Raw genomic sequence first — 21,766 nt, 5'->3', positions numbered from 1 at the left:
CTACCACAACGGATAATAATTAAAGGTGAGGCCTGAATCGATTCTTGTGAAATTGCATAGAAAAAACTTGAGCCCATCGGCCATCACAGAACACGTTTTGTTGAACCAGCAACCATCAGTTCAATTGTCTTCATCTGCAACTTGTAAAATTTTGCTAGGAAGGACACCCAGGTTTCAACTTCTTTATGAATTTTGATATTGAATTTGTAATCAGTTGCAAACTTTGATCTTGGGATTGTTATTTAATTTTGCTATTGAATTTTTAAATTATTAAGATTTATGTTGAGCATGATGGACCGGCAGGGTCGAACCGGTTCAACCACTCAATCGGGGACCTGATCGTTTTTGACCGGGTCAAAATATTGGTTCTAACCATCACCTAGTTGGACAAATTATCCTTGAGGAACTGGGTTGGGGCAATTATTTTTATTATTGTTTTGCCATAAGATTAAAAAATAAAGAAAAATAAGACAAAGACTGTTGTCTTATAGCTTTGGAAAAATCTATTGTAGACCGAGAAAAAGAATGATCAAATATAATCAGTCTAACTGAACTTTACTTGAAAGGACTGTTTATTGGTGAGTGGGGACGTCGAAGAGTTGCGGTAAAAGACGACTCTCAAGTCTTCTTCTTCTTCCCAAGTTTCCTCTTCTGTTGTATTATAAGTTATTGTCCTATATAATTATGCAATAAAAGAAGGTACCGGTATATGTTAGAAAAAATATTAAAAATGATCAGAAAAATGTTGGTGATTTGGGTGATGATGCTGTTATGGTGGCCAACAACAAGCTCTCATGTAAAACCTGGTTGCCAAGAAAAGTGTGGGGATGTGAGCGTTCCTTTTCCCTTCGGAATCGACAACCTAAACTGCGCCAAAGACGAGAGTTTCTTGCTAACATGCGACCGTAGTAAAACCCCGGCCACACTGATGTTTGGAGAAAACATTGCAACTCTCAATATTTCAATTGAAGAGGGCATCGTTGTTGCAAGCATTGACTCAGCTATGCGCTGCTACAATGAATCCGGGTTAATGCGGGAGACCGTTTTTAATCAAAATATCACTCTGGGAAGTGGCCCATTTAGGTTCTCAGACACCAGAAACAAGCTCACAGCTTTCGGCTGTGATACTACGGCCGCAATGACTGACCGGAATGAGAGCTTTGCGAGTGCCTGTGGCTCCTTGTGCTCAGAGAATCGGCCTCCTTCTATGAATATAACTGGAGATTCTTGTTCAGGCATTGGTTGTTGCCAGACTCCTCTTCCTAAAAGTCTCAACTCATTAATTATAATTCTTAGTACTGTAAAAAACCACACACAATTTTGGCAATTCAATCAGTGTGATTACGCATTTTTAGCGGACGAGAGTTTTAATATTTCAGAGTTGCAACAATCTCTTGTTCTTGAACCACGTCAGAAGATGAAATCAAATATTACCATTGAATGGGTAGCTAAAGAAGAGACTTGTGAAGCTGGTAAAAATTCGTCCGATTATGCCTGTGGCCGTGAAGCTCGGTGTGTTTATTCCAAAAATGTCCAAGGATATCGTTGCTTATGCAAGGAAGGATTTAGGGGAAACCCTTATCTCCCAGAAGGCTGTGAAGGTACGTAAAATTTATGTTAAAAATTTTGATATATAAACAATTATACTTTCTGATCATAATTGGTTTACTGATTAGTCTTATGTAAAATTAATAGACGTTAACGAGTGCGAAGAACCAGAAAATTACCCATGTGAAGGTACTTGCAAGAACACAGTGGGGAATTACACATGCAGCTGTCCGCTTGGCATGCGAGGAGATGGTAAAGTCGTTTGTCAGATATCGTATACTTACAATTGCTGCTGTAATATTCTTTTACAAAGTTTCATGCAGTTATCAATTAGTTTATTATGTACGAGGAATTATGATATGAATTATAATCCTGGAATCTTGATATGTTCGTTAAAACCTATTTTGTTTGTTAATGCACACAAAACGATAATAAGATCTATTTATGGTCTATATATTCAAAAATATATGCAACCAGTTAGCAGTTTTCATTCCCGTGTTCTGACCCCGGAGGGCGTGCGACTGCGATCGCACAGCTGACATCCTGTGACTGCAATCACGCGATGGGGGTCAGGTGAGGGTGGGTGCGGTCAGATGAGGGTGGGGGGTGATGGGAGGGGCTGGGGCGTAAAAAAGTGGCTAGAAGTAGCTGATGGTCAAGTTAGGGATTTTTAAACAAGGACAGGGTAATTTGACTCGAAAAAGGCCCCGGTCTAGGTCCGACCGGTTATATCAGCCAGGCCGGGCCGGGTTTCAGATACTGTTTCATTCATTATTTATGGTCCTCCAATTACTACAATTGATTTAATTTTTTCATGCAGTTACCGGAGCAGCTATTTTCGTGTGTGATTATTGGAGTTCTGGGTTTTATTGCATTCAAACAAAAAAAAAAGGAGAGGATTTCTTGAAAATGGGGGTATGATATTGAGAACCAACGTGTGAGATTCTTTAGTGAAGCGGAGCTAGCAAAAGCACTAAAAATTATGATAATAGCCATTTCTTAGAAGGTGCTTATGGTTTTGTTTACAAAGGAGTTTTACCTGACAAGACACAAGTTGCAGTCAAGAAGTCTAAAGAGGTGGACAAGACTCAGATAAATCAAGAATTTCAAAGGAAATTGGGATTGTTTCACAGATTAACCATAAGAATTAGTCAAGCTCTGGGTTTGTGTTTGGAGACTAAATGCCTCTGGTATACGAGTTCATCTCTAATGGAACTCTGTCTCATCATATCCATGACAAACGTGTCACGACTTCTAAAGACATGGAAGAGCCGTCTCAAGATTGCTGCAGAAATTGCGCTCGCACTTGACTACTTCCATTCTTTAGCAAACCCCCAATAATTCATGGAGATGTCAAGTCAGCTAATATACTCTTGGACGAAAACGCCACAACGAAAGTATCTGACTTCGGGACTTCAGTGTTAATATCGCCTGGGCAAAACCTCATGGTCTCAAAAGTACAAGGCACTTTTGGTTACTTAGATCCTGAATATCTAATGACTGGTATCTTAACAGAAAAAAGTGATGTTTATAGTTTTGGAGTCGTCCTTGTAGAACTTTTAATGGGGATGAAGCCTGGCAGTTGTGTGTCATATGGGAAGAACATTAGTGTGATTCAACACTTTATGTCATCGTTAGAAAACAATAGTCTCATTCAGGTTTTAGGGTTTGAAGTATCTGATGATGATGCTGAAATGGAAGAGATAGAAGAAGTTGCTGAGCTTGCAAAGAGATGCTTGAGTAGTAGCGTCAAAAGGCCTAGTATGCAAGAAGTTGCTGAGGAGCTTGAAAGGCTGAAAAGGCTAAATGACAATTTTTCGGCGCAGCAGAATAGTGAAGAGACTGAAAAATTGTTAGGTGAATCGTCATTTTCAAATCTTGAGATTACTCAACAAGACACTCATAGCGTGAACCTATCAGAAATTGAGAATTATAGTTATAGTATTTGACATTTAACTAATTTCATGTGTAATAATTAATAGTATTATATGCTTTTTTTTTTTTTTTTTTATTGATCGGGGTGTTTGGACTAGTTTGCAGTGTTTATTGAACACCCTACAAGCCTAATAGGTTAGGTAAGTCATTAATGTAATAGGTGACCATTTTGTGCAACTCAAATATAAGATCTTTGAATAACCTACAGTTTTGACATCCGGTCTCAAGTCAAATAGTTATTATATGTTTTCAATAGTTTGTTTAAAAATAAGATGAGGTCCATAACTGAAACTTTACTTATATAATGCTATTTCGGCTTAACTCTTACTAGTAATCGCGATGAAGCATTTATATAGAAATTGAAAGTATTTGTGAGATTTAATTTCTGTAACTTGATTATTTAGATTTTAGAAGAGTTCATTAACATGTTTTGAATTGCTAAATACAAAAATTACTATTAATTATTACCAGATCTTATATGTCATCTTTCAATAGGAAACATACAGACATATAGATAAAGGTATCCTTTTCCAAAAATATGAAACATATATTGTTGATGGGTAAAATGAAAAATAATCTTGCATGCTAATGGTAGTGTCCACTGAAGCTTTTATCTGGCCAATAGTTTCAGTATCCTGAAAGATTAGTTTAAATGCGTATAAATTAGCTCAAACATCCCTTATGATTAAAAATAAATAAATAAACAGTAATGACAAGAACACCATAGTCACGGGTAATCAAGATTTGGGTTCACTGGACATGAACTTGAGGCATTGGACACTGGAGTCCATAAAACCGCCTGGGAAAACGTGGTAGAAAAATCGACAAAGGAAAAAGAAGTTTTTGGCTGCCCACAATGTTCCCTTTAATAAAAGAGGGAATATAACTTTAGTGAGGAACATGACAAGCCTCCCCATTTCATAGAATAAATGCCTCGGGTGGAATAACATTTGAATAAAGGGGGAACAGCCACCATAATATGGGGCTAGCAATAATGTTAATCTTTGAGCGTAATTTTTGGGTTCAGGGAAACATTGTATAATGGAACAACATTTGAGTTCAAAGCAGAAGAAAGGGAGAAAGACATTTTCACACCCAAGGTTTGGCAAAACGACGCTTTCTTACCCATCAAGTTTCAAAATGACACTTTTCCACCCTTTGTCAGGTTTTGTTAGTGTTTTCTGTTAATATTTGACTAAAAAGATGAAAATATCCTTAAATAGTTTATTTCTTAACTAGTTTATTATAAATTAAAATTTAGTTAAGTCAAAGTCTTTACTCGATTTTTTATTAGTTCAAATGTAAATATTTTTTTTTTTCCTTTGTTTATTTAATTAATTAGGAATATTGATTTTCTATGTTAATTAGTAAAAATAAAAAACGTTATATCATGAAAAACATTATAAATTTAGTAGATTATTGAATAATAGTAGATGAGGTATTGATGACATTATAAATAAATAAATATTAATATCATTTAACTTTAAACAATTCTATAGCATTACTCCTAACTTTTAAGGTGGGGCTAATTATTTTTTCTTTTTTAAATTTTTGGCTAATTAAAAAATAATAAAAAATTTATAAGGTCAAATATTTAAGGGTATTTTCGTCTTTTATGTAAAATATTAACATAAATCATAACAAAATCTAACAAAGGGTGGGAAAGTGTCATTTTAAAACTTGAAGGGTGGGAAAGTGTTGCCAAACCTTGGGTGGGAAAATGTCGTTGTCCCCAGAAGAAAGAAGAAAGCTTGTGGAGGAGGATGAATACAGTATAATTGGAAACATGGGTAATGTTGGAAAAGTAACCCACCCGGCACCACCCCGCCTGGCCCGGCCTATGGCGGGTTACTGGTTTTGGAAAGGCAGGTCGGCTTAGGCCTGCCACTTGTTAGGATTGGCTAGCCCAGGCGGGTTAGGGTTGGCGGGTCGGGCCGGGTTAGCCCCTTTTTTTTATTTTTTTTTTCTTGTGTTTTGTTTAGTTAACTTTTCAAATGAATAATTAACATTTATAAATGAATAAATGTAATTATTTTTAGTTAACTTTTCAAATATCAATAATTCAATTAAATTATTTTTTTTTTTTTGTTAACATTTCAAATATTAATTCAATTTTATTGTATTAATATTGATATTTATTTTTTTTTATTGTATTATAAGAAAAATTAGATTTATTCATTTATCAAAAAATAAAATAAGAAATTAAAACAATTATTGCCCTCGTAAAACCTCACCAAAAAAACCTAATGGGACAAAACTTGGTAAAGAAAAAAGAGTGCATAATGGACATTAATTTACAAGTTACAATTTACAAAACAACTGATTTGGGGGTGGTTACTAGACCTCCCTCATCTGTATCATCTCATTACAAAATTGAAATGATTCTATTAAAGTATTCGACAACCTCGTATTGATCTTGATGGGCGACCGTTCCCAATCTCGAAGACATGTGAGGACTTCATCATTTTTTGTGAAAGTTTAGTCTTCCTTTCATTTAAATTCTTCCACTTGCCTAAATGTTTGTTCGGATGAGACGGTTGAGACAGGAAAGCGAAACATCCAAGGCAAGTTTGATAATACTAGAAAAACATTTTCTGGTTTTCCAATATTCTAAGACATCAAAGTTGGCTCTTGTTGTGGATTGCTGGTAACATTTCGGGTTTGCCAAATATGTTGAAGCTCATTACTTGACTGCATGGAAGCAGTATTTAGTTTTGTTGGTGGTGGTGGTGGTGCTTCTGAAGAGGCAGCTATGCTTTGGTAGGTCGGAGTAGAAGTCTTATTTGTTTCTTCTGATGCAACTTCCCTGGATATTTCGCCTCTTTGCGGTTCCCATACCTTTTTATATTGGAAATATAATCTGCAAGACATTTTTACCTCTCCTATTGATTGGCATATGCTTCTTGTAAATTTTCACTTATGTGCTAAACCATTTTCTAAACCTCTAATTTAATTCTGGATTAAATATAGACCTAAACAATAAAGAAAAGGATGGGTTTCAAATATTAAAAAAAATTTCATTGCCTTTATTGGTCCCCTTAAAATTTCATTGTTTTTGTTTTTTGTAAAACGTAAATTTTTAATTGTAGTATTACAATGGATAGTAGATATACATACAAAAGTGTAAGTGGATTAGTAAAAATTTAAGAAAAGAATGAAATATTTTAGCTATATGCCATCATTTTCCACCAAATAATGAGGACCTCTATTATTTGTACAAAATAACTAATTATATTTACATAAGGTAACATGAATCGCATTAAATAAGTACTATTCATCTACACAGCATGTCTAATGCAAAATTTCTAGAGACATATTTGATTTTATACAAGCATCTTGAAATTCACATTTCTTTTATTACTATTAAATCCAAGCTAAAGATTCTCTAATTCTATCAATATTATCTTTAATTGTTTTCATACACTTTTCACAATTAATTAATATTATGACATCACAACGTTGGTGAAAAAACTTCAAATTGTTATAAAAGGATAATAATTTTAAAAAAAATCTATAGTTGTACTATTAGCACTTGCATTACTAAAGTTACTTATCACTTATTAATAACATCATAATCTTCTAAAACTTAACATTTTATTAAAATTTGTGACTACTATGATCCACTCCATTAATCTAAATCCTAATAAAGATTTATTTAATTTACATTCGTTATCAAATAATGACTAGTCCACACAATATAATTTGTTTAGCTCTACCACCTCAAATATCGGCATTAAGCCACACTAACATGACAACATGTATTTTATTTTTTAATTCTAATTTCATTTTCCCAAACAATTTTATTAAATATTTCTAGTTGCAGTTTTAGAATAATTTTTAAATCCTTGAAAAAATGATTTTTTATAAATCTTTTTCTTCAGTCCATATTAATAGTTGATCAGTTGCACAATATAAAGTTAATTGTTCCTATATACATCAGAATTATAACCAAAGTAGTACCCATATTGTTATTTGAGTTTGATGGTTCTCTATTTCCATGTTGAGCAATATGTTTATTAGCCTGCCGTTTTAAAGTACTAGTACCATTACCTGAATCAGCTTTATAAACATTTTCACAATACTTGCATGTTGCTTTCTTCACTTGAACTCTATTTTCTGTCTCGTAAAACTTATCGAAGTGCGCCCAAACGTCTAATGTGTGTCTGTCGTTGCATTCGACAGCAGTTGATAAACCCGCTTCAGCTTGAGATGAAGTTGGACGAGGATGTCGATTAGGAGGATGACTTCCAGAACCACCGGGACCTGTAGCAGCATGGGGAGGAATCGAGGGAATATTATGAGGTGTATCAGATTCTGAGACTGGGAAAGCGGGACTATTTGAATCTCCTGCATTTATGTTAGTAAATTTAGGGGGACTAGGATAGTAGTTTCCTTCATCATCGGAATTGACGGGATTGAAATATCTATCCATTGTAGTTAAAAAAAAAAAAATTGATATAGAAGAAATACAAAAATTAAAGAAGGAGAATTGGAATTTCGAAATATGAATTGAAAATTGCAAAAACTAATAAAAATTAAAATGAGAACAATTGAGCAAATTGATAAACAAAGAGAATAATTGAGAGATTTCAATAGAATTAGAGATTAGAGAAAATGAGAGAATTTGAGATGTGAGAAAATATGAAAGTTTAGAGCCTATTTATAGAAAAAAAATGGAAAAAATGACGAAAAAGACCTCTCAAACTGCTATAAAACAGTTATATTTCAAGGGTAAAATGGTTATTTGGAAAAAAAATTAATTTTATTTTTTTTATTTTTTTTCAACCAACCCGCCGGGTTGGTGAGTTCTCCCAAAACAAACAAAACAGCAATCCGTCAGGTCGCCGGGTTGCCATATAACAACCCGGCCCGCCCAAGGGTTGCATGCGGGTCAGGTTAGGGTTGACTCGCACTTATAAGGCTGTCCAGCTTGAACCCTCTCTAATGCGGGCCAGGTTAGGGTTGACCCACCTAACCCGACCCATTTTTTCCACCTTTAAACATTGGTGACCAATGGAGCGATATCCAGGGGATTCACCCAGACAATCGAACGTTCAAGCTGTCAAATCCTTTGTTTTATACTGCTAGAGCACAGGGCACTAATCAAAATTTATATTTTGATTTTTTATATATGAAATGCTTGATGTATTCAATAAGAAAAATTTATATGAATAAATGTTCATGTAATAGCCAAATTATTATGGTTAAGTAGACTTCAATTTATTAAATAAATGGCCAAGTCAAATGTTACAACAAATATGATTAAAATATATTTAATAAAAACGTGATTTATGTTATGTTATCTGATAATTACATCTTTACATAATGATTTAAAGATTGATTGAATTATGATACAAATGTTTAAGTGAGCGATAACTTTGGGAGACACATCACTATGAAAATGTAATTAAGTAGAGATAAGAGGTTATTTGACAACTATAAATGGGAATATTGACAAGTAATATGACCTAAAATATAAATTTCAAGGTTATAATATTTGTTAGGGATAAAATATTAGGCCTAAAAATGAAGAGGTGAGACAAATATTTGGTGTTTTATCTAAAATATAAGAAATTTTGGCAAATTCAGTCAAAGGGCCCTATCAGACCCAAAAACAAAGTTCAAGGTTGAAAATTTAAGTAATGGGTCATAGGCCACTTACCTATAATCTGATTTTTTTTTTTTTTTTGGATAAACCAATAATTGCCTCTCTTGCGACTCGAATACAAAATCTCTGAATATAGCTAATTCTGCTGGCTATAGGACTTGTCATCTGACCACAAGGGGAGGGGTCTATAACCTAATACTTGAGGTTAATGCAAAGTAACTTGTATGCTTTGTTTAAGGATAAGTTGGCGGTTGGCTATATTTCACTTTAATTTGATGGTCATATTTCTTTCAAATTGTTTCAATTTTCAAGGAAATTAATTAATAGAACATAATATAACCTATTTTACTCGTTGAAGGAAACTCCTTCTTGAAGAATGAAGAATGAAATCATTAATCTTACTTCTTCTAGCATGTGTTGATGACTTCTTCAAGGAAATTAATTAATAGAAGAAAATTATTAATTTCACTTCTTCAGATATATCTCTTCAAGATTTTCATTGAGGAAAATTAATATAAAGTAATTATTTCGAAATGTTTTATTTCTTCATCATATATAGTTCACAGTATATATATAATAGATATTATGAAAATATTAAAGATAGACAAATAATCCCTATCGAAATGATTTAGTATAACAAATTCAAGTATCACGAACTTTCAAACAAATATGACCAATGATTTAAATTTGAAATAAATATGGATGAATTCATTGACTTACTGTTAGTCTTTAAGGAAGAACCAAGAATGAGCTTTAATGATGCAAGAAAGAATGAATAGACATGGCAACTACTTTTGCTCTTATCCCCTTTGCCTAAACCAATGGAGTGTTTCACACTCAATTAATTAGGCATAAGCACATGCAAACGGAGCCTTCATTTTTGCATTGATTTGTATGAATCTGCCACAACGTACAATAATTTGTATGAACGCGTTTTGTTGGAAACTCGAAACACGTTATCCAATTGAACCAGCAACCATCAGTCCAATTGTATTAATCTGCAACTTGTAAAATTTTGCTAGGAAGGACACCCAGGTTTCAACTTCTTTATGAATTTTGATATTGAATTTGTAATGATCTTGGGATTGTTATTTAATTTTGCTATTGAATTTTTAAATTATAAAGATTTATGTTGAGCATGATGGATCGACAGGGTCGAGCCGGTTCAACCATTCAACCAGGGACCTGATCGTTTGATCAGGTCAAAATATTGGTTCTAACCATCACCTAGTTGGACAAATTATTCTTGAGGAACTGGGTTAGGGCAATTATTTTTATTATTGTTTTGCCATCTTCAAAATATAAGATTAAAAAATAAAGAAAAATAAGACAGAGACTGTTGACTTATAGCTTTGGAAAAATCTATTGTAGACCGAGACAGAGAATGATCAAATATAATCAGTCTTGTCAAGAATTGATATATTGGGGATATTGATACTGTCAAAGTATGCTAAGAGAAGAGATAACAAAAAAATTTATGTATATTTTATATTGTGTAAAACTGTACAATGCTAATTTATACACTTTTTGTAATTGTAAAAATAGAAAACAATAAAAACAATTAAATGTAATAATTCAATCAATCACATAAATTATGGATTGATGAAATTTGTGCATTTCATATTTCGTCACTATCCCTCAAGCTTGTGGTTTATAGGAATTTGTCATGTTTGTCCCGCTACATAATTATGTTTTATTTAATATGGTTATCTCATGTTTTGACTGTAAAAGACATGAAAGCCAGATACCTCGCGTTTCGAGTTTTATAAAATGAATGTGATATGCTTTAAGATTTTCAATATATGTATATATATTATGTGTTGTGTTTTTCATGATGAAACCAAGAGAATGTTTTATGAAAAGTGTATTTAGTAAACAGGTTTTATAAGTTTTACAGATTTTTATACAGCACGTCTCAATCGCTCGAGTCTCATGGGTGCGTCAGAGCTTGTGGGATAGGAAGGATTGGGGCGGGATAGGAAGGGTCGGGGAGGGTTGTGTCAATTTGATTATGAATGGGATTGTTAAGCATGGTAGTCTTGTCTATAATGAAGTAATTATGTAGTTCCTGCTTCACCATCTAAATATACATTTTTCTATTGGCAATTTGAGTGTCATACAGGTAGCAAGATTTGTAATTTAGCCTCATTTTCGAGTTTAATTACCTCCCTTAATGTTGTCTTTTATCTTCATGTGCTGCACTAAAATTTAATTTCAGAAAAGACATAATTAATTTCTCTAATAGAGTTTTTCAATGCGCAAATAATGACCAAACGTGTTATTTGAGCTTCTAGCCTCGACACTTTAGTGTAATAATTTAGCTTGCTATTCTCAATTCAACTGTTGAAGTTTTCTGATTAATGAATTAGATGAAAATGATAAAATGTAAAAAGAGTTATCTCCTTGAAATTCTAATGCCAAAATGATTTGTTAAGATCTGTGTGAGAAATAAACTTAAGAATGTAAATATGAGCCTAAGAATGCAAATCAGAAGATGTCAGAGGCCTAAGAGTCATCCTTTGGTGAATTTTTTCTTGTTCAAGACCTACTCTGCAGGAACCTAAATCGACTCCATTTCCCAATCTTAACAGCAAAATGCCGCAATATAGACCACATATTATACGTTACATTCTAAAATACTGAAGACAATACAGATTATAGTTATTCTAATGCATATACTCTGGCCTCTACAGGTATAAATCTTTTAAAAGATTCATATTTTCTTCTAGTCCTTTGACCATATCTCTCTACTGGATTCATTGAGTGGAAAGCTATTTTATTTTATAAAATTCAGTGTGCTTAAGTAAAATCATTTACCAATTAAGTCTTGTGTAGAAATTATACTTAGTTCCTACAGTTTAATTTAGTTCAATATTGTGCTTAAAGATTGGTAAACTCTTCTAGTTCTTTGTTCATATATCTCTATATTGGAATCCATTTGAGTAGAAAGCTATTTTATTTCAGAAAATCTATTGTGCTTGTGGAAAATCATCGCAAATTAAGTCTTGTGAAAAATTATATTTTATTCCTTTCTCCATCATAAGCACGGCAAATCATTATGAGCTGTCTTGATTATTTTAAATGGCCGAAAGACCTGACTAACTTGTGTGGTGGCTATAACTAAAATATTAAATGAGGAAATTTCATTTTTGTATTGATTTGTATGAATCTGCCGCCACAACGGACAATAATTAAAGGCGAGGCCTGAATCGATTCTTGTGAAATTGCATAGAAAAAACTTGAGCCCATCGGCCATCACGTTTTGTTGAACCAGCAACCATCAGTTCAATTGTCTTAATCTGCAACTTGTAAAATTTTGCTACGAAGGACACTCAGGTTTCAACTTCTTTATGAATTTTGATATTGAATTTGTAATCAGCTGCAAACTTTGATCTTGGGATTGTTATTTAATTTTGCTATTGAATTTTTAAATTATTAAGATTTATACCTGATCGTTTGACCGGGTCAAAATATTGGTTCTAGCCATCACCTAGTTGGACAAATTATCCTTGAGGAACTGGGTTGGGGCAATTAGTTTTATTATTGTTTTGCCATAAGATTAAAAAATAAAGAAAAATAAGACAAAGACTGTTGTCTTATAGCTTTGGAAAAATCTATTGTATACCGAGATAAAGAATGATCAAATTTAATCAGTCTAACTTGAACTTCCCAGCTTGAAAGGATTGTTTATTGGTGAGTGGGGAAGTCGAAGAGTTGCGGTAAACGACGACTCTCAAGTCTTCTTCTTCTTCCCAAGTTTCCTATTCTGTTGTATTATAAGTTATTGTCCTATATAATTATGCAATAAAAGGAGGTACCGGTATATGTTAGAAAAAATATTAAAAATGATCAGAAAAATGTGGGTGATTTGGGTGATGATGCTGTTATGGTGGCCAACAACAAGCTCTAATGTAAAACCTGGTTGCCAAGAAAAGTGTGGGGATGTGAGCGTTCCTTTTCCCTTCGGAATCGACAACCTATACTGCGCCAAAAACGAAAGTTTCTTGCTAAAATGCAACCGTAGTAAAACCCCGGCCACACTGATGTTTGGAGAAAACATTGCAACTCTCAATATTTCAATTGAAGAGGGCATCGTTGTTGCAAGCATTGACTCAGCTATGCGCTGCTACAATGAATCCGGGTTAATGCAGGAGACCATTTTTGATCAAAGTATCGATCTGGGAGGTGGCCTATTTAGGTTCTCAGACACCAGAAACAAGCTCACAGCTTTCGGCTGTGATACTCTGGCCGGAATGGGTGACTGGAATGGGAGCTTTGTGAGTTTCTGTGGCTCCTTTTGCTCAGACAATCGGTCTGTTTCTATGAATATAACTGGAGATTCTTGTTCAGGCATTGGTTGTTGCCAGACTCCACTTCCTAAAAGTCTCAACTCATTAAATATAACTCTCGATACCATAGAAAATCACAAACAATGTTGGAAATTCAATAAGTGTGATTACGCATTTTTAGCGGACGAGAGTTTTGATATTTCAGAGTTTCGACAATCTCTTGAACGACGTCAGATGATGAAATCAAATATTACCATTGAATGGGTAGCTAAAGAAGAGACTTGTGAAGCTGGTAAAAATTCGCCCGATTATGCCTGTGGTCGTGATGCTCGGTGTGTTTATTCCAAAAATGGCCAAGGATATCGTTGCTTATGCAATGAAGGATTTAGGGGAAACCCTTATCTCCCGGAAGGCTGTGAAGGTACGTAAAATTTATGTTAAAATTTTTTATATATAAACAATTATACTTTCTGATCATAATTGGTTTACTGATTAGTCTTATGTAAAATTAATAGACTTTAACGAGTGCGAAGAACCAGAAAATTACCCATGTGAAGGTACTTGCAAGAACACACTGGGGAATTACACATGCAGCTGTCCGCTTGGCATGCGAGGAGATGGTAAAGTCGGTTGTCAAGGATATCGTATACTTACAATTGCTGCTGGTAATATTCTTTTACAAAGTTTCATGCAGTTAATCAATTAGTTTATTATGTATGAGGAATTATTATGTGAAATGATAATCCTCGAATCTTGATATGTTCGTTAAAACCTATTTTGTTTGTTAATGCACACAAAACGAAAACAAGATCCATTTATGGTCTATATATTCAAAAATGTATGTAACTAGTTAGCAGTTTTCATTCCCATGTTCTGAACCCCGGAAGGCGTGCGACTGCGATCGCACAGTTGACATCCTGTGACTGCAATCACGCGATGGGGGGCCAGGTGAGGGTGGGTGGCTGTCAGATGAGGGTAGGGGGTGAGTGGGAGGGGGTCAAAAAGTGGCTAGAAGTAACCGGGGATTTTTAAACAATGGACAAGGGTAATTCGACCCGAAAAAGGCCTCGGGTCTAGGTCCGACTGGTTAAACCAGTCGGGCTGGGCTGGTTTCAGATCACTATTTCATTCATTATTTATGGTCCTCCAATTACTACAAATTGATTTAATTATTTGCATGCAGTTGCTGGAGCAACTATTTTCGTTGTGATTATTGGAGTTCTGGCTTTTATTGCATTCAAACAAAAGAAAAAGGAGAGGAATTTCTTTGAAAATGGGGGTATGATATTGAAGAACCAACGTGTGAGGATCTTTAGTGAAGCGGAGCTAGCAAAAGCTACTAAAAATTATGATACTAGCCAGTTTCTTGGAGAAGGTGCTTATGGTTTTGTTTACAAAGGAGTTTTACCTGACAAGACACAAGTTGCAGTCAAGAAGTCTAAAGAGGTGGACAAGACTCAGATAAATCAAGAATTTCAAAGGGAAATTGGGATTGTTTCACAGATTAACCATAAGAATATAGTCAAGCTCTTGGGTTTGTGTTTGGAGACTAAAGTGCCTATACTGGTATATGAGTTCATCTCTAATGGAACTTTGTCTCATCATATCCACGACAAACGGTCACGACTTCTAAAGACATGGAAGAACCGTCTCAAGATTGCTGCAGAAATTGCGCTCGCACTTGACTACTTCCATTGTTTAGCAAACCCTCCAATAATTCATGGAGATGTCAAGTCAGCTAATATACTCTTGGACGAAAACGGCACAGCGAAAGTATCTGACTTCGGGACTTCAGTGTTAATATCGCCTGGGCAAAACCTCATGGTATCCAAAGTACAGGGCACTTTTGGTTACTTAGATCCTGAATATCTAATGACTGGTATCTTAACAGAAAAGAGTGATGTTTATAGTTTTGGAGTCGTTCTCGTAGAACTTTTAATGGGGATGAAGCCTGGCAGTTGTGTGTCATATGGGAAGAACATTAATATGATTCAATACTTTATGTCATCATTAGAAAACAATAGTCTCAATCAGGTTTTAGGGTTTGAAGTATCTGATGATGATGCTGAAATGGAAGAGATAGAAGAAGTTGCTGAGCTTGCAAAGAGATGCTTGAGTAGTAGCGTCAAAAGGCCTAGTATGCAAGAAGTTGCTGAGGAGCTTGTAAGGCTGAAAAGGCTAAATTACAATTTTTCGGCGCAGCAGAATAATGAAGAGACTGCCAAATTGTTAGGTGAATCGTCATTTTCAAATCTTGAGATTACTCAACAAGACACTCATAGTGTGAACCTATCAGAAATTGACAATTACAGTGATAGTATTTAACATTTATCCAATTTCATGTGTAATTAATAGTATTACATGCTTTTTTTTTTTTTTTTTTTTGTTTATCGGGTGTTCAGGCTAGTTTGCGGTGTCTATTGAACACCCTACAAGTCTAATGGATTAGATAAGTCATAAATATAATAGATGACTATTTTGTGTGACTTAAATATAAAATCTTTGAGTAACCCACAGTTTTGCCATCCGGTCACAAGTCAAGTGGTTATAGTATTATATGGTTTCAATAGTATGTTTAAAAATAAGGCGAGGTCCATAACTCAAACTTTACTTGTATAATGCTATTTCTGCTTAACTCTTACTAGTACGCAATGAAGCATTTATATAGAAATTGAAAGTATTTGTGAGATTTAATTTCTGTAACTTGATTATTTAGATTTTAGAAGAGTTCATTATCATGTTTTGAATTGCTAAATACAAAAATTACTATTAATTATTACCAGATCTTATATGTCTCTCTTTCAATAGGAAACATACAGACATATAGATAAAAGGTATCCTTTTCCAAAAATGTGAAACATATATTATTGATGGGTAAAATGAAAAGTAATCTTGGGGTGTCTACTGGAGCTTGTATCTGACTAATAGTTTTAGTGTCCTGAGGGATTAGTTTAGATGGGTGTAAATTAGTTCGAACACCCCTTATGATTAAAAAAATAAAAAATAAACTGTAATAATAGGAAGACCATAGTCACGGGAAATCAAGATTTGGGGTCACTGGACATGAACTTGAGGCATTGGACACTGGAGTCCATAAAACCGCTTGGGAAAACGTGGTAGAAAAATCGACAAAGGAAAAAGAAGTTTTTGGCTGCCCACAATGTTGCCCTTTAGTAAAAGAGGGAATATAACTTTAGTGAGGAACATGACAAGCCTCCCCATTTCATAGCATAAATGCCTCGGGTGGAATAACATTTGAATAAAGGGGGAGCAACCACCATAATATGGGGCTAGCAATAATGTTAAATCTTTGAGCGCAATTTTTGGGTTCAGGGAAACATCTATAATGGAACAACATTTGAGTTAAAAGCAGAAAGAAGAAGAAAGCTTGTGGAGGAGGATGAACAGGACAATTGGAAACATGGGTGACCAATCGAGCAATCGGACGTTCAAGTTGTCAAATCCTTTGTTTTATACGGCTATATCATAGGGCACTGATCAAAATTTATATTTTGATTTTTTATATATGAATTATGAAATGCATCATGTATTCAATAAGAAAAATTTATATGAATAAATGATCATGTAATAGCCAAATTATTATGGTTAAGTAGACTTCAATTTATTAAATAAATGGCCAAAGTAATGTTAACAACAAATATGATTAAAATATTTAATAAAAACGTGATTTATGTTATGTTATCTGATAATTACATCTTACATAATGATTTAAAAATTGATTGAATTATGATACAAATGTTTAAATGAGTGTAACTTTGGAGACAAGCCACTATGAAAATATAAGTAAACAAGAAGTTATTGACAACCATAAATGGGAATATTGACAAGTAATATGACCTAAAATTAAATATCTAGGTTATAATATTTGTTGGGGATAAATATTAGGCCTAAAAATGAAGAGGTGAGACAATATTTAGTGTTTTATCTAAGATAAAATTTTTGTCAAATTTAGAAAAAGGGCCGTATCAGACCCAAATACAAAGTTCGAGGGGAAAATTTAAGTCATAGGTCAAGGCCACTTACAACTTCACTTTCAAGTTTAAATGATAACCCTATTAATATAATATTTTTTTTTTTTGGATAAACCAGTATTTGCCTCTCCTGCGAATTGAATACAAAACAACTAATCTCACTAGCTAAAGGACTTAAACCATATTAGGTTATAGATCTCTCTCATTTGATCACAGAGAGAGAGATCTATAACCTAATATTTGAGGTTAGCAAATAACTTCTATGCTTTCTTTAAGGATAAGTTGGTGGTTGGCTATAATCACATTAATTAGTAGAATATTTCTTTCAAATTGTTTCAATTTTCAAGGAAATTAATAATAGAACATAAATAACCTATTTTACTCGTTGAAGGAAAACTCCTTTTGAAGAATGAAGAATGAAATCATTAATCGCTTCTTCTAGCATGTGTTGATGACTTTTCAAGAAATTATTAATGGAAGAAAATTATTAATTTCACTCTTCAGATATATCTCTTCAGTTTTATTGAGGAAAATTAATATAAAGTAATTATTTCGAGATGTTTTATTTCTTCATCATATAAGTTCACAGTATATATATAATAGATATTATGAATATTAAGATAGACAATAGTCCTTATCGAAATGATTTAGTATAACAAATTCAAGTATCACGAACTTTCAAAAAATATGACCAATGATTTAATTTGAAATTGTTATGCTGGGGAATCAGGGCTGACGTGGGAAATCACGTGATAAAGTGTGACCTGCTCCCGTCAGAACGGTAAGTGCCACATCAGACCTGCAAGACACCGTAGAGCTCCCACGTGTCAACTCTTGCTCCAAATCGCGTGAAATCAGCTTGGAAGGAGGATAATGTGACGTAAAGCCAGATTTAGTCCTGACATTCACACCAACCCATGGATTAATGATGATACTTGCATTCATCTCACTATAAAAAAGGAAGAACCCCTTCATTAAGGGGATTCGGCTATTTTTTGCACTCTGAACTACTCTCTCTCTTGTAAACTTTGTATTTATTTTTCCCTAATCATTTGTAAGTCAGTTCGCTGTGCAACCTGACCCACAATACTAATACAAGTTAGTGGACATAGGACTTGCTACCTTGCATCGAACACTTTAAAAGCTCTCATTGCATTTATTCTACATTCTATCTATAATCACGTGTGTCTCTTGACCAATCAACGTTACGCACGTGTCCATTAATTGTGTTAAATTCCCAAATCAACAGTTGACGCTAGAAGGAGGGCCCATATTTACTGTATCCTTCATCAGGAGAATCTCTAACTACTGGTCCTACAGCCGCAAATAGCCCGCCCAATTTGAACTTGAGGCGAGCCAACCAGAGCGCTGAGGGAATCCCCCTGACCCAAGGGGATACCCTTCCAGAATACTTCCAGTTCCGCAAAATGTCACGGTAGATATCCAGCAGCTTCGTAGCTTGACCCTGCCATCAGAAGCTACCTGGAGAGGTTCGACAACACCCTTCAGACGGTCAACAAAGGCGGACCGTTTGGACCAGGCGTGCCATCCAGAATAGTTGGGCAGTGCAACCGCTAAAAACGCCTGCGATCATGCGAAAGCGCAGCAAAGGGAATAAGCCGTGCTGCGAGCACTGCAGCGGTAGATGTAAGGGTAAGCAAGTGGCAAAAAGCAGCTACGGGCTCCAAAGGGCCAGCGAACATAAGCCATGCCCCAAGCAGGGTGCCGGCAAGAGCTGAGACTTGGCGAAAAAGTGAATCCTGAGTTGTCCCAGCCACATCGCAGATGAACCAAGCAAAAGTGCCGAGCGGGACGATTCTTATCACCACCAGCAAGCGCGATCCCGATCGCTATCATGCGGGTGGTCCCCAACCTCGTGGGGCGGTTCATACCACCGCGAGGGTCGTGAAAATACCCACACACCATCCATCACCTTCACATGCCTCTAGTCAGCGTGTGCCGGAGCGACGGCCGAAAATGTCGGCCAGGTGAAGAGGAGTCCGACCTCCGGACTTTCTGAACCGTAATCGAGAAGGTCGGACTTACATGGGTGAAAGCAATCCCCAATTGGCTCCGTTACCACAAATTGAGGAGATGCAGCAAGCTCTGGACAGGCTGAGAGAGCAACAAAATGAGCAGGCCCCGGTCGCCTTTGCATCCCCTTCTCTCCCGAAGTGTAGCTGCTCCACTCCACCAGGATTCAGATGCCGACTGCGGTCGTTTTGATGGGAACCATGACCATAGGGTCATTTGTATGAGTTCAACGACCTGATGGAGCTCCAAGGTTGCAGATCTTGCAAAATGTCGTTGTTTGGCGTGATGCTGACTTCTCATGCCAAGCAGTGGTTAAGGTCGCTCCCAGCGGGATCAATCAGTTCGTGGCCTCAGATGAGCACGACGTTCCTATGGCATTTCAAGCAAATCGAAAATTTTCGATGCCTTTGAGCTATCTCAGCAACATAAGGCAAGAAAGGGACGAATCCCTACAATCCTACATTCCACAGGGAACTAACAAGGTAGCTCATGCCCCCAAAGAGTCCATCCGAATGCTCATAAGTTGGAGTTCGCCCGCAAACCGACCTGTGGAAAGAATTACAGGCGGAGGACAATGTTTCCCTCACTAGATTTTACAACCTTGCAGAAAAATACCTCCAAATAGAGAATATTGGCGGCACTCCACCGTGTGGTCACGGCACTTCGAGTAGTATGTCCGGTCGGGAGAAAGTAGGAGTAGGCGATGTCGCAAAGGAGACATTGATGATCAGCGAGTAGGGAAGAAACCCCGCTACGAGCACAAAAAGTCCTATGCTCATGTTCCTCGTCCGACCGCGTAGAATTCAATACACTCCGCTGAATATGTCCATATCTGCAATTCTTGACAAATCCGAGGAGGCCAGCCTGCCGTGTGAGCTGGAACCCATGGAAACCCCCGCTATGGCTAGAAACAGCAAAAAGTACTGCCTTCCATCGGGATAACGGGCATCACACTGATGAATGCCGAGCTCTAAAGCAGGCAATCGAAGAGCTCATCAAGAAAGGGCACTTCAAGGAGTATATTGATGACTCAGCTCCAAAAGAGAAACAAGAGGAGCGAAAGAAAAAGCGTCGTGATCGCAGTGGATACAGTAGTGTTAACATAATCTTCGGAGGCCCGCAGCTCGTGGGAAACATGCGAGGTGCGCAGGAAAGGTATGCTCGCGAAGCAATATCACGCCCGATCAGGGTAATGAACACATCGCAGCAACCACAAAAGGCCGAAAGGAGGAGCCGATCACCTTCTGTGAAAAGAAGCAGCTCGCCGCACCATCTTCACGACGACGCCCTGGTGATCACGCCCATAGGGTGCCATAACGTCTGCAGAAGATTGTGGGCAACGGAAACGCTGTGAACATCCTGTTCTAAACCGCTTTCGAAAGAATAAACCTGGACGAGGCCGACCTGAAGCCCGCCTCATCCCTCTCTATGGCTTTACAGGAGACCACCTGATCCCAAAGGAACGATCCAGCTCCCAGTCACGCTCGGTGACTACGCGAGGTAACTAGGCTTACTGAATTCTTGGTTGTGGATTGCCCATTGGCCTTCAATGGAATCTTGGGGCGACCTCGTTGAGAAGCTTCAAGGCAGTCATTTCCATATACACCTCAAGATGAAGTTCCCCACCCGATAGGGATAGGAGAAGTGAGCGGATCGCAAAGCGCATCTCTCGATTACGTAAGAGCGGTGCAGATGGCACGTAAGGAAAGGGCGTTTCGCGAAGTGCGCCCCGACAGGCTATGGCGATAAGCAGGATCGAGCCAGAGCTGGCCCAGCAGAGGATAATTGGATCCTCGAATTCAGGAGATCCCTTCAGCGGCCCAGTTGGGGACCTGTCCGAAGTGTCAGTCGACCGAAAGAGCTAAGCTGGATACTAAGGGTTGGGAACAGCCTCAACCCTCAGCTCGCGTCCGAACTGATAAGCTTCTTAAGAATAATGACGTGTTTGCTGGTGCGGGATATGGTCGGGATCAGCCGGACATTATTTTCATGCATTAAACATCGACAGTGAGGCCAAACGGTTCGCCAGAAAAGAAGATCAATGGATCTGGAGCGGTATACTGCATTAAAATCAGAAGTGGAAAACCTCCTCCGAAATGGGTCCATCCGAGAGGCACTCTACCCGACATGGGTTGCAACCGGCCCTGGTAAAAAAGCCAAACGGCAAGTGGCAACCTGCGTTGATTTCGCGACCTCAACAAGGCTTGCCCGAAAGACAGCTTCCCTTTGCCGAAAATCGACCAACTCGTGGATGCCACCTCGGGGATAGCTACTAAGTTTCATGGACGCATACTCGGGATAGAATCAATCCTGATGTATAGGCCAGACAAGGAGCATACGTCTTCATTACAGACCAGGGG

General features: G+C 36.6%; 1 protein-coding gene and 1 pseudogene across 1 annotated transcript; both read left to right on the top strand.

The window, feature by feature from the left end:
* The first annotated feature begins 730 nt into the window (after nucleotides 1-730).
* Nucleotides 731-3,563, top strand: LOC116123201 (annotated as a pseudogene).
* Nucleotides 3,564-12,753: 9,190 nt separating this feature from the next.
* LOC116123081 (putative wall-associated receptor kinase-like 16) lies at nucleotides 12,754-16,024 on the top strand. The gene is made up of 3 exons (XM_031408866.1): nucleotides 12,754-13,801; nucleotides 13,896-14,045; nucleotides 14,564-16,024. Exons 1-3 carry the CDS (start codon nucleotides 12,916-12,918, stop codon nucleotides 15,703-15,705), a joined length of 2,178 nt encoding a protein of 725 aa, XP_031264726.1. The 5' UTR covers nucleotides 12,754-12,915; the 3' UTR covers nucleotides 15,706-16,024.
* The last annotated feature ends 5,742 nt before the right edge of the window (nucleotides 16,025-21,766 follow it).

Source organism: Pistacia vera, unplaced genomic scaffold (genome assembly GCF_008641045.1).
Source record: "Pistacia vera cultivar Batoury unplaced genomic scaffold, PisVer_v2 Contig140, whole genome shotgun sequence".
Classification (NCBI taxonomy): domain Eukaryota; kingdom Viridiplantae; phylum Streptophyta; class Magnoliopsida; order Sapindales; family Anacardiaceae; genus Pistacia; species Pistacia vera.
The sequence above is the reverse complement of the archived record's forward strand: the minus strand, read 5'-3'. Positions and strand labels throughout refer to the sequence as shown.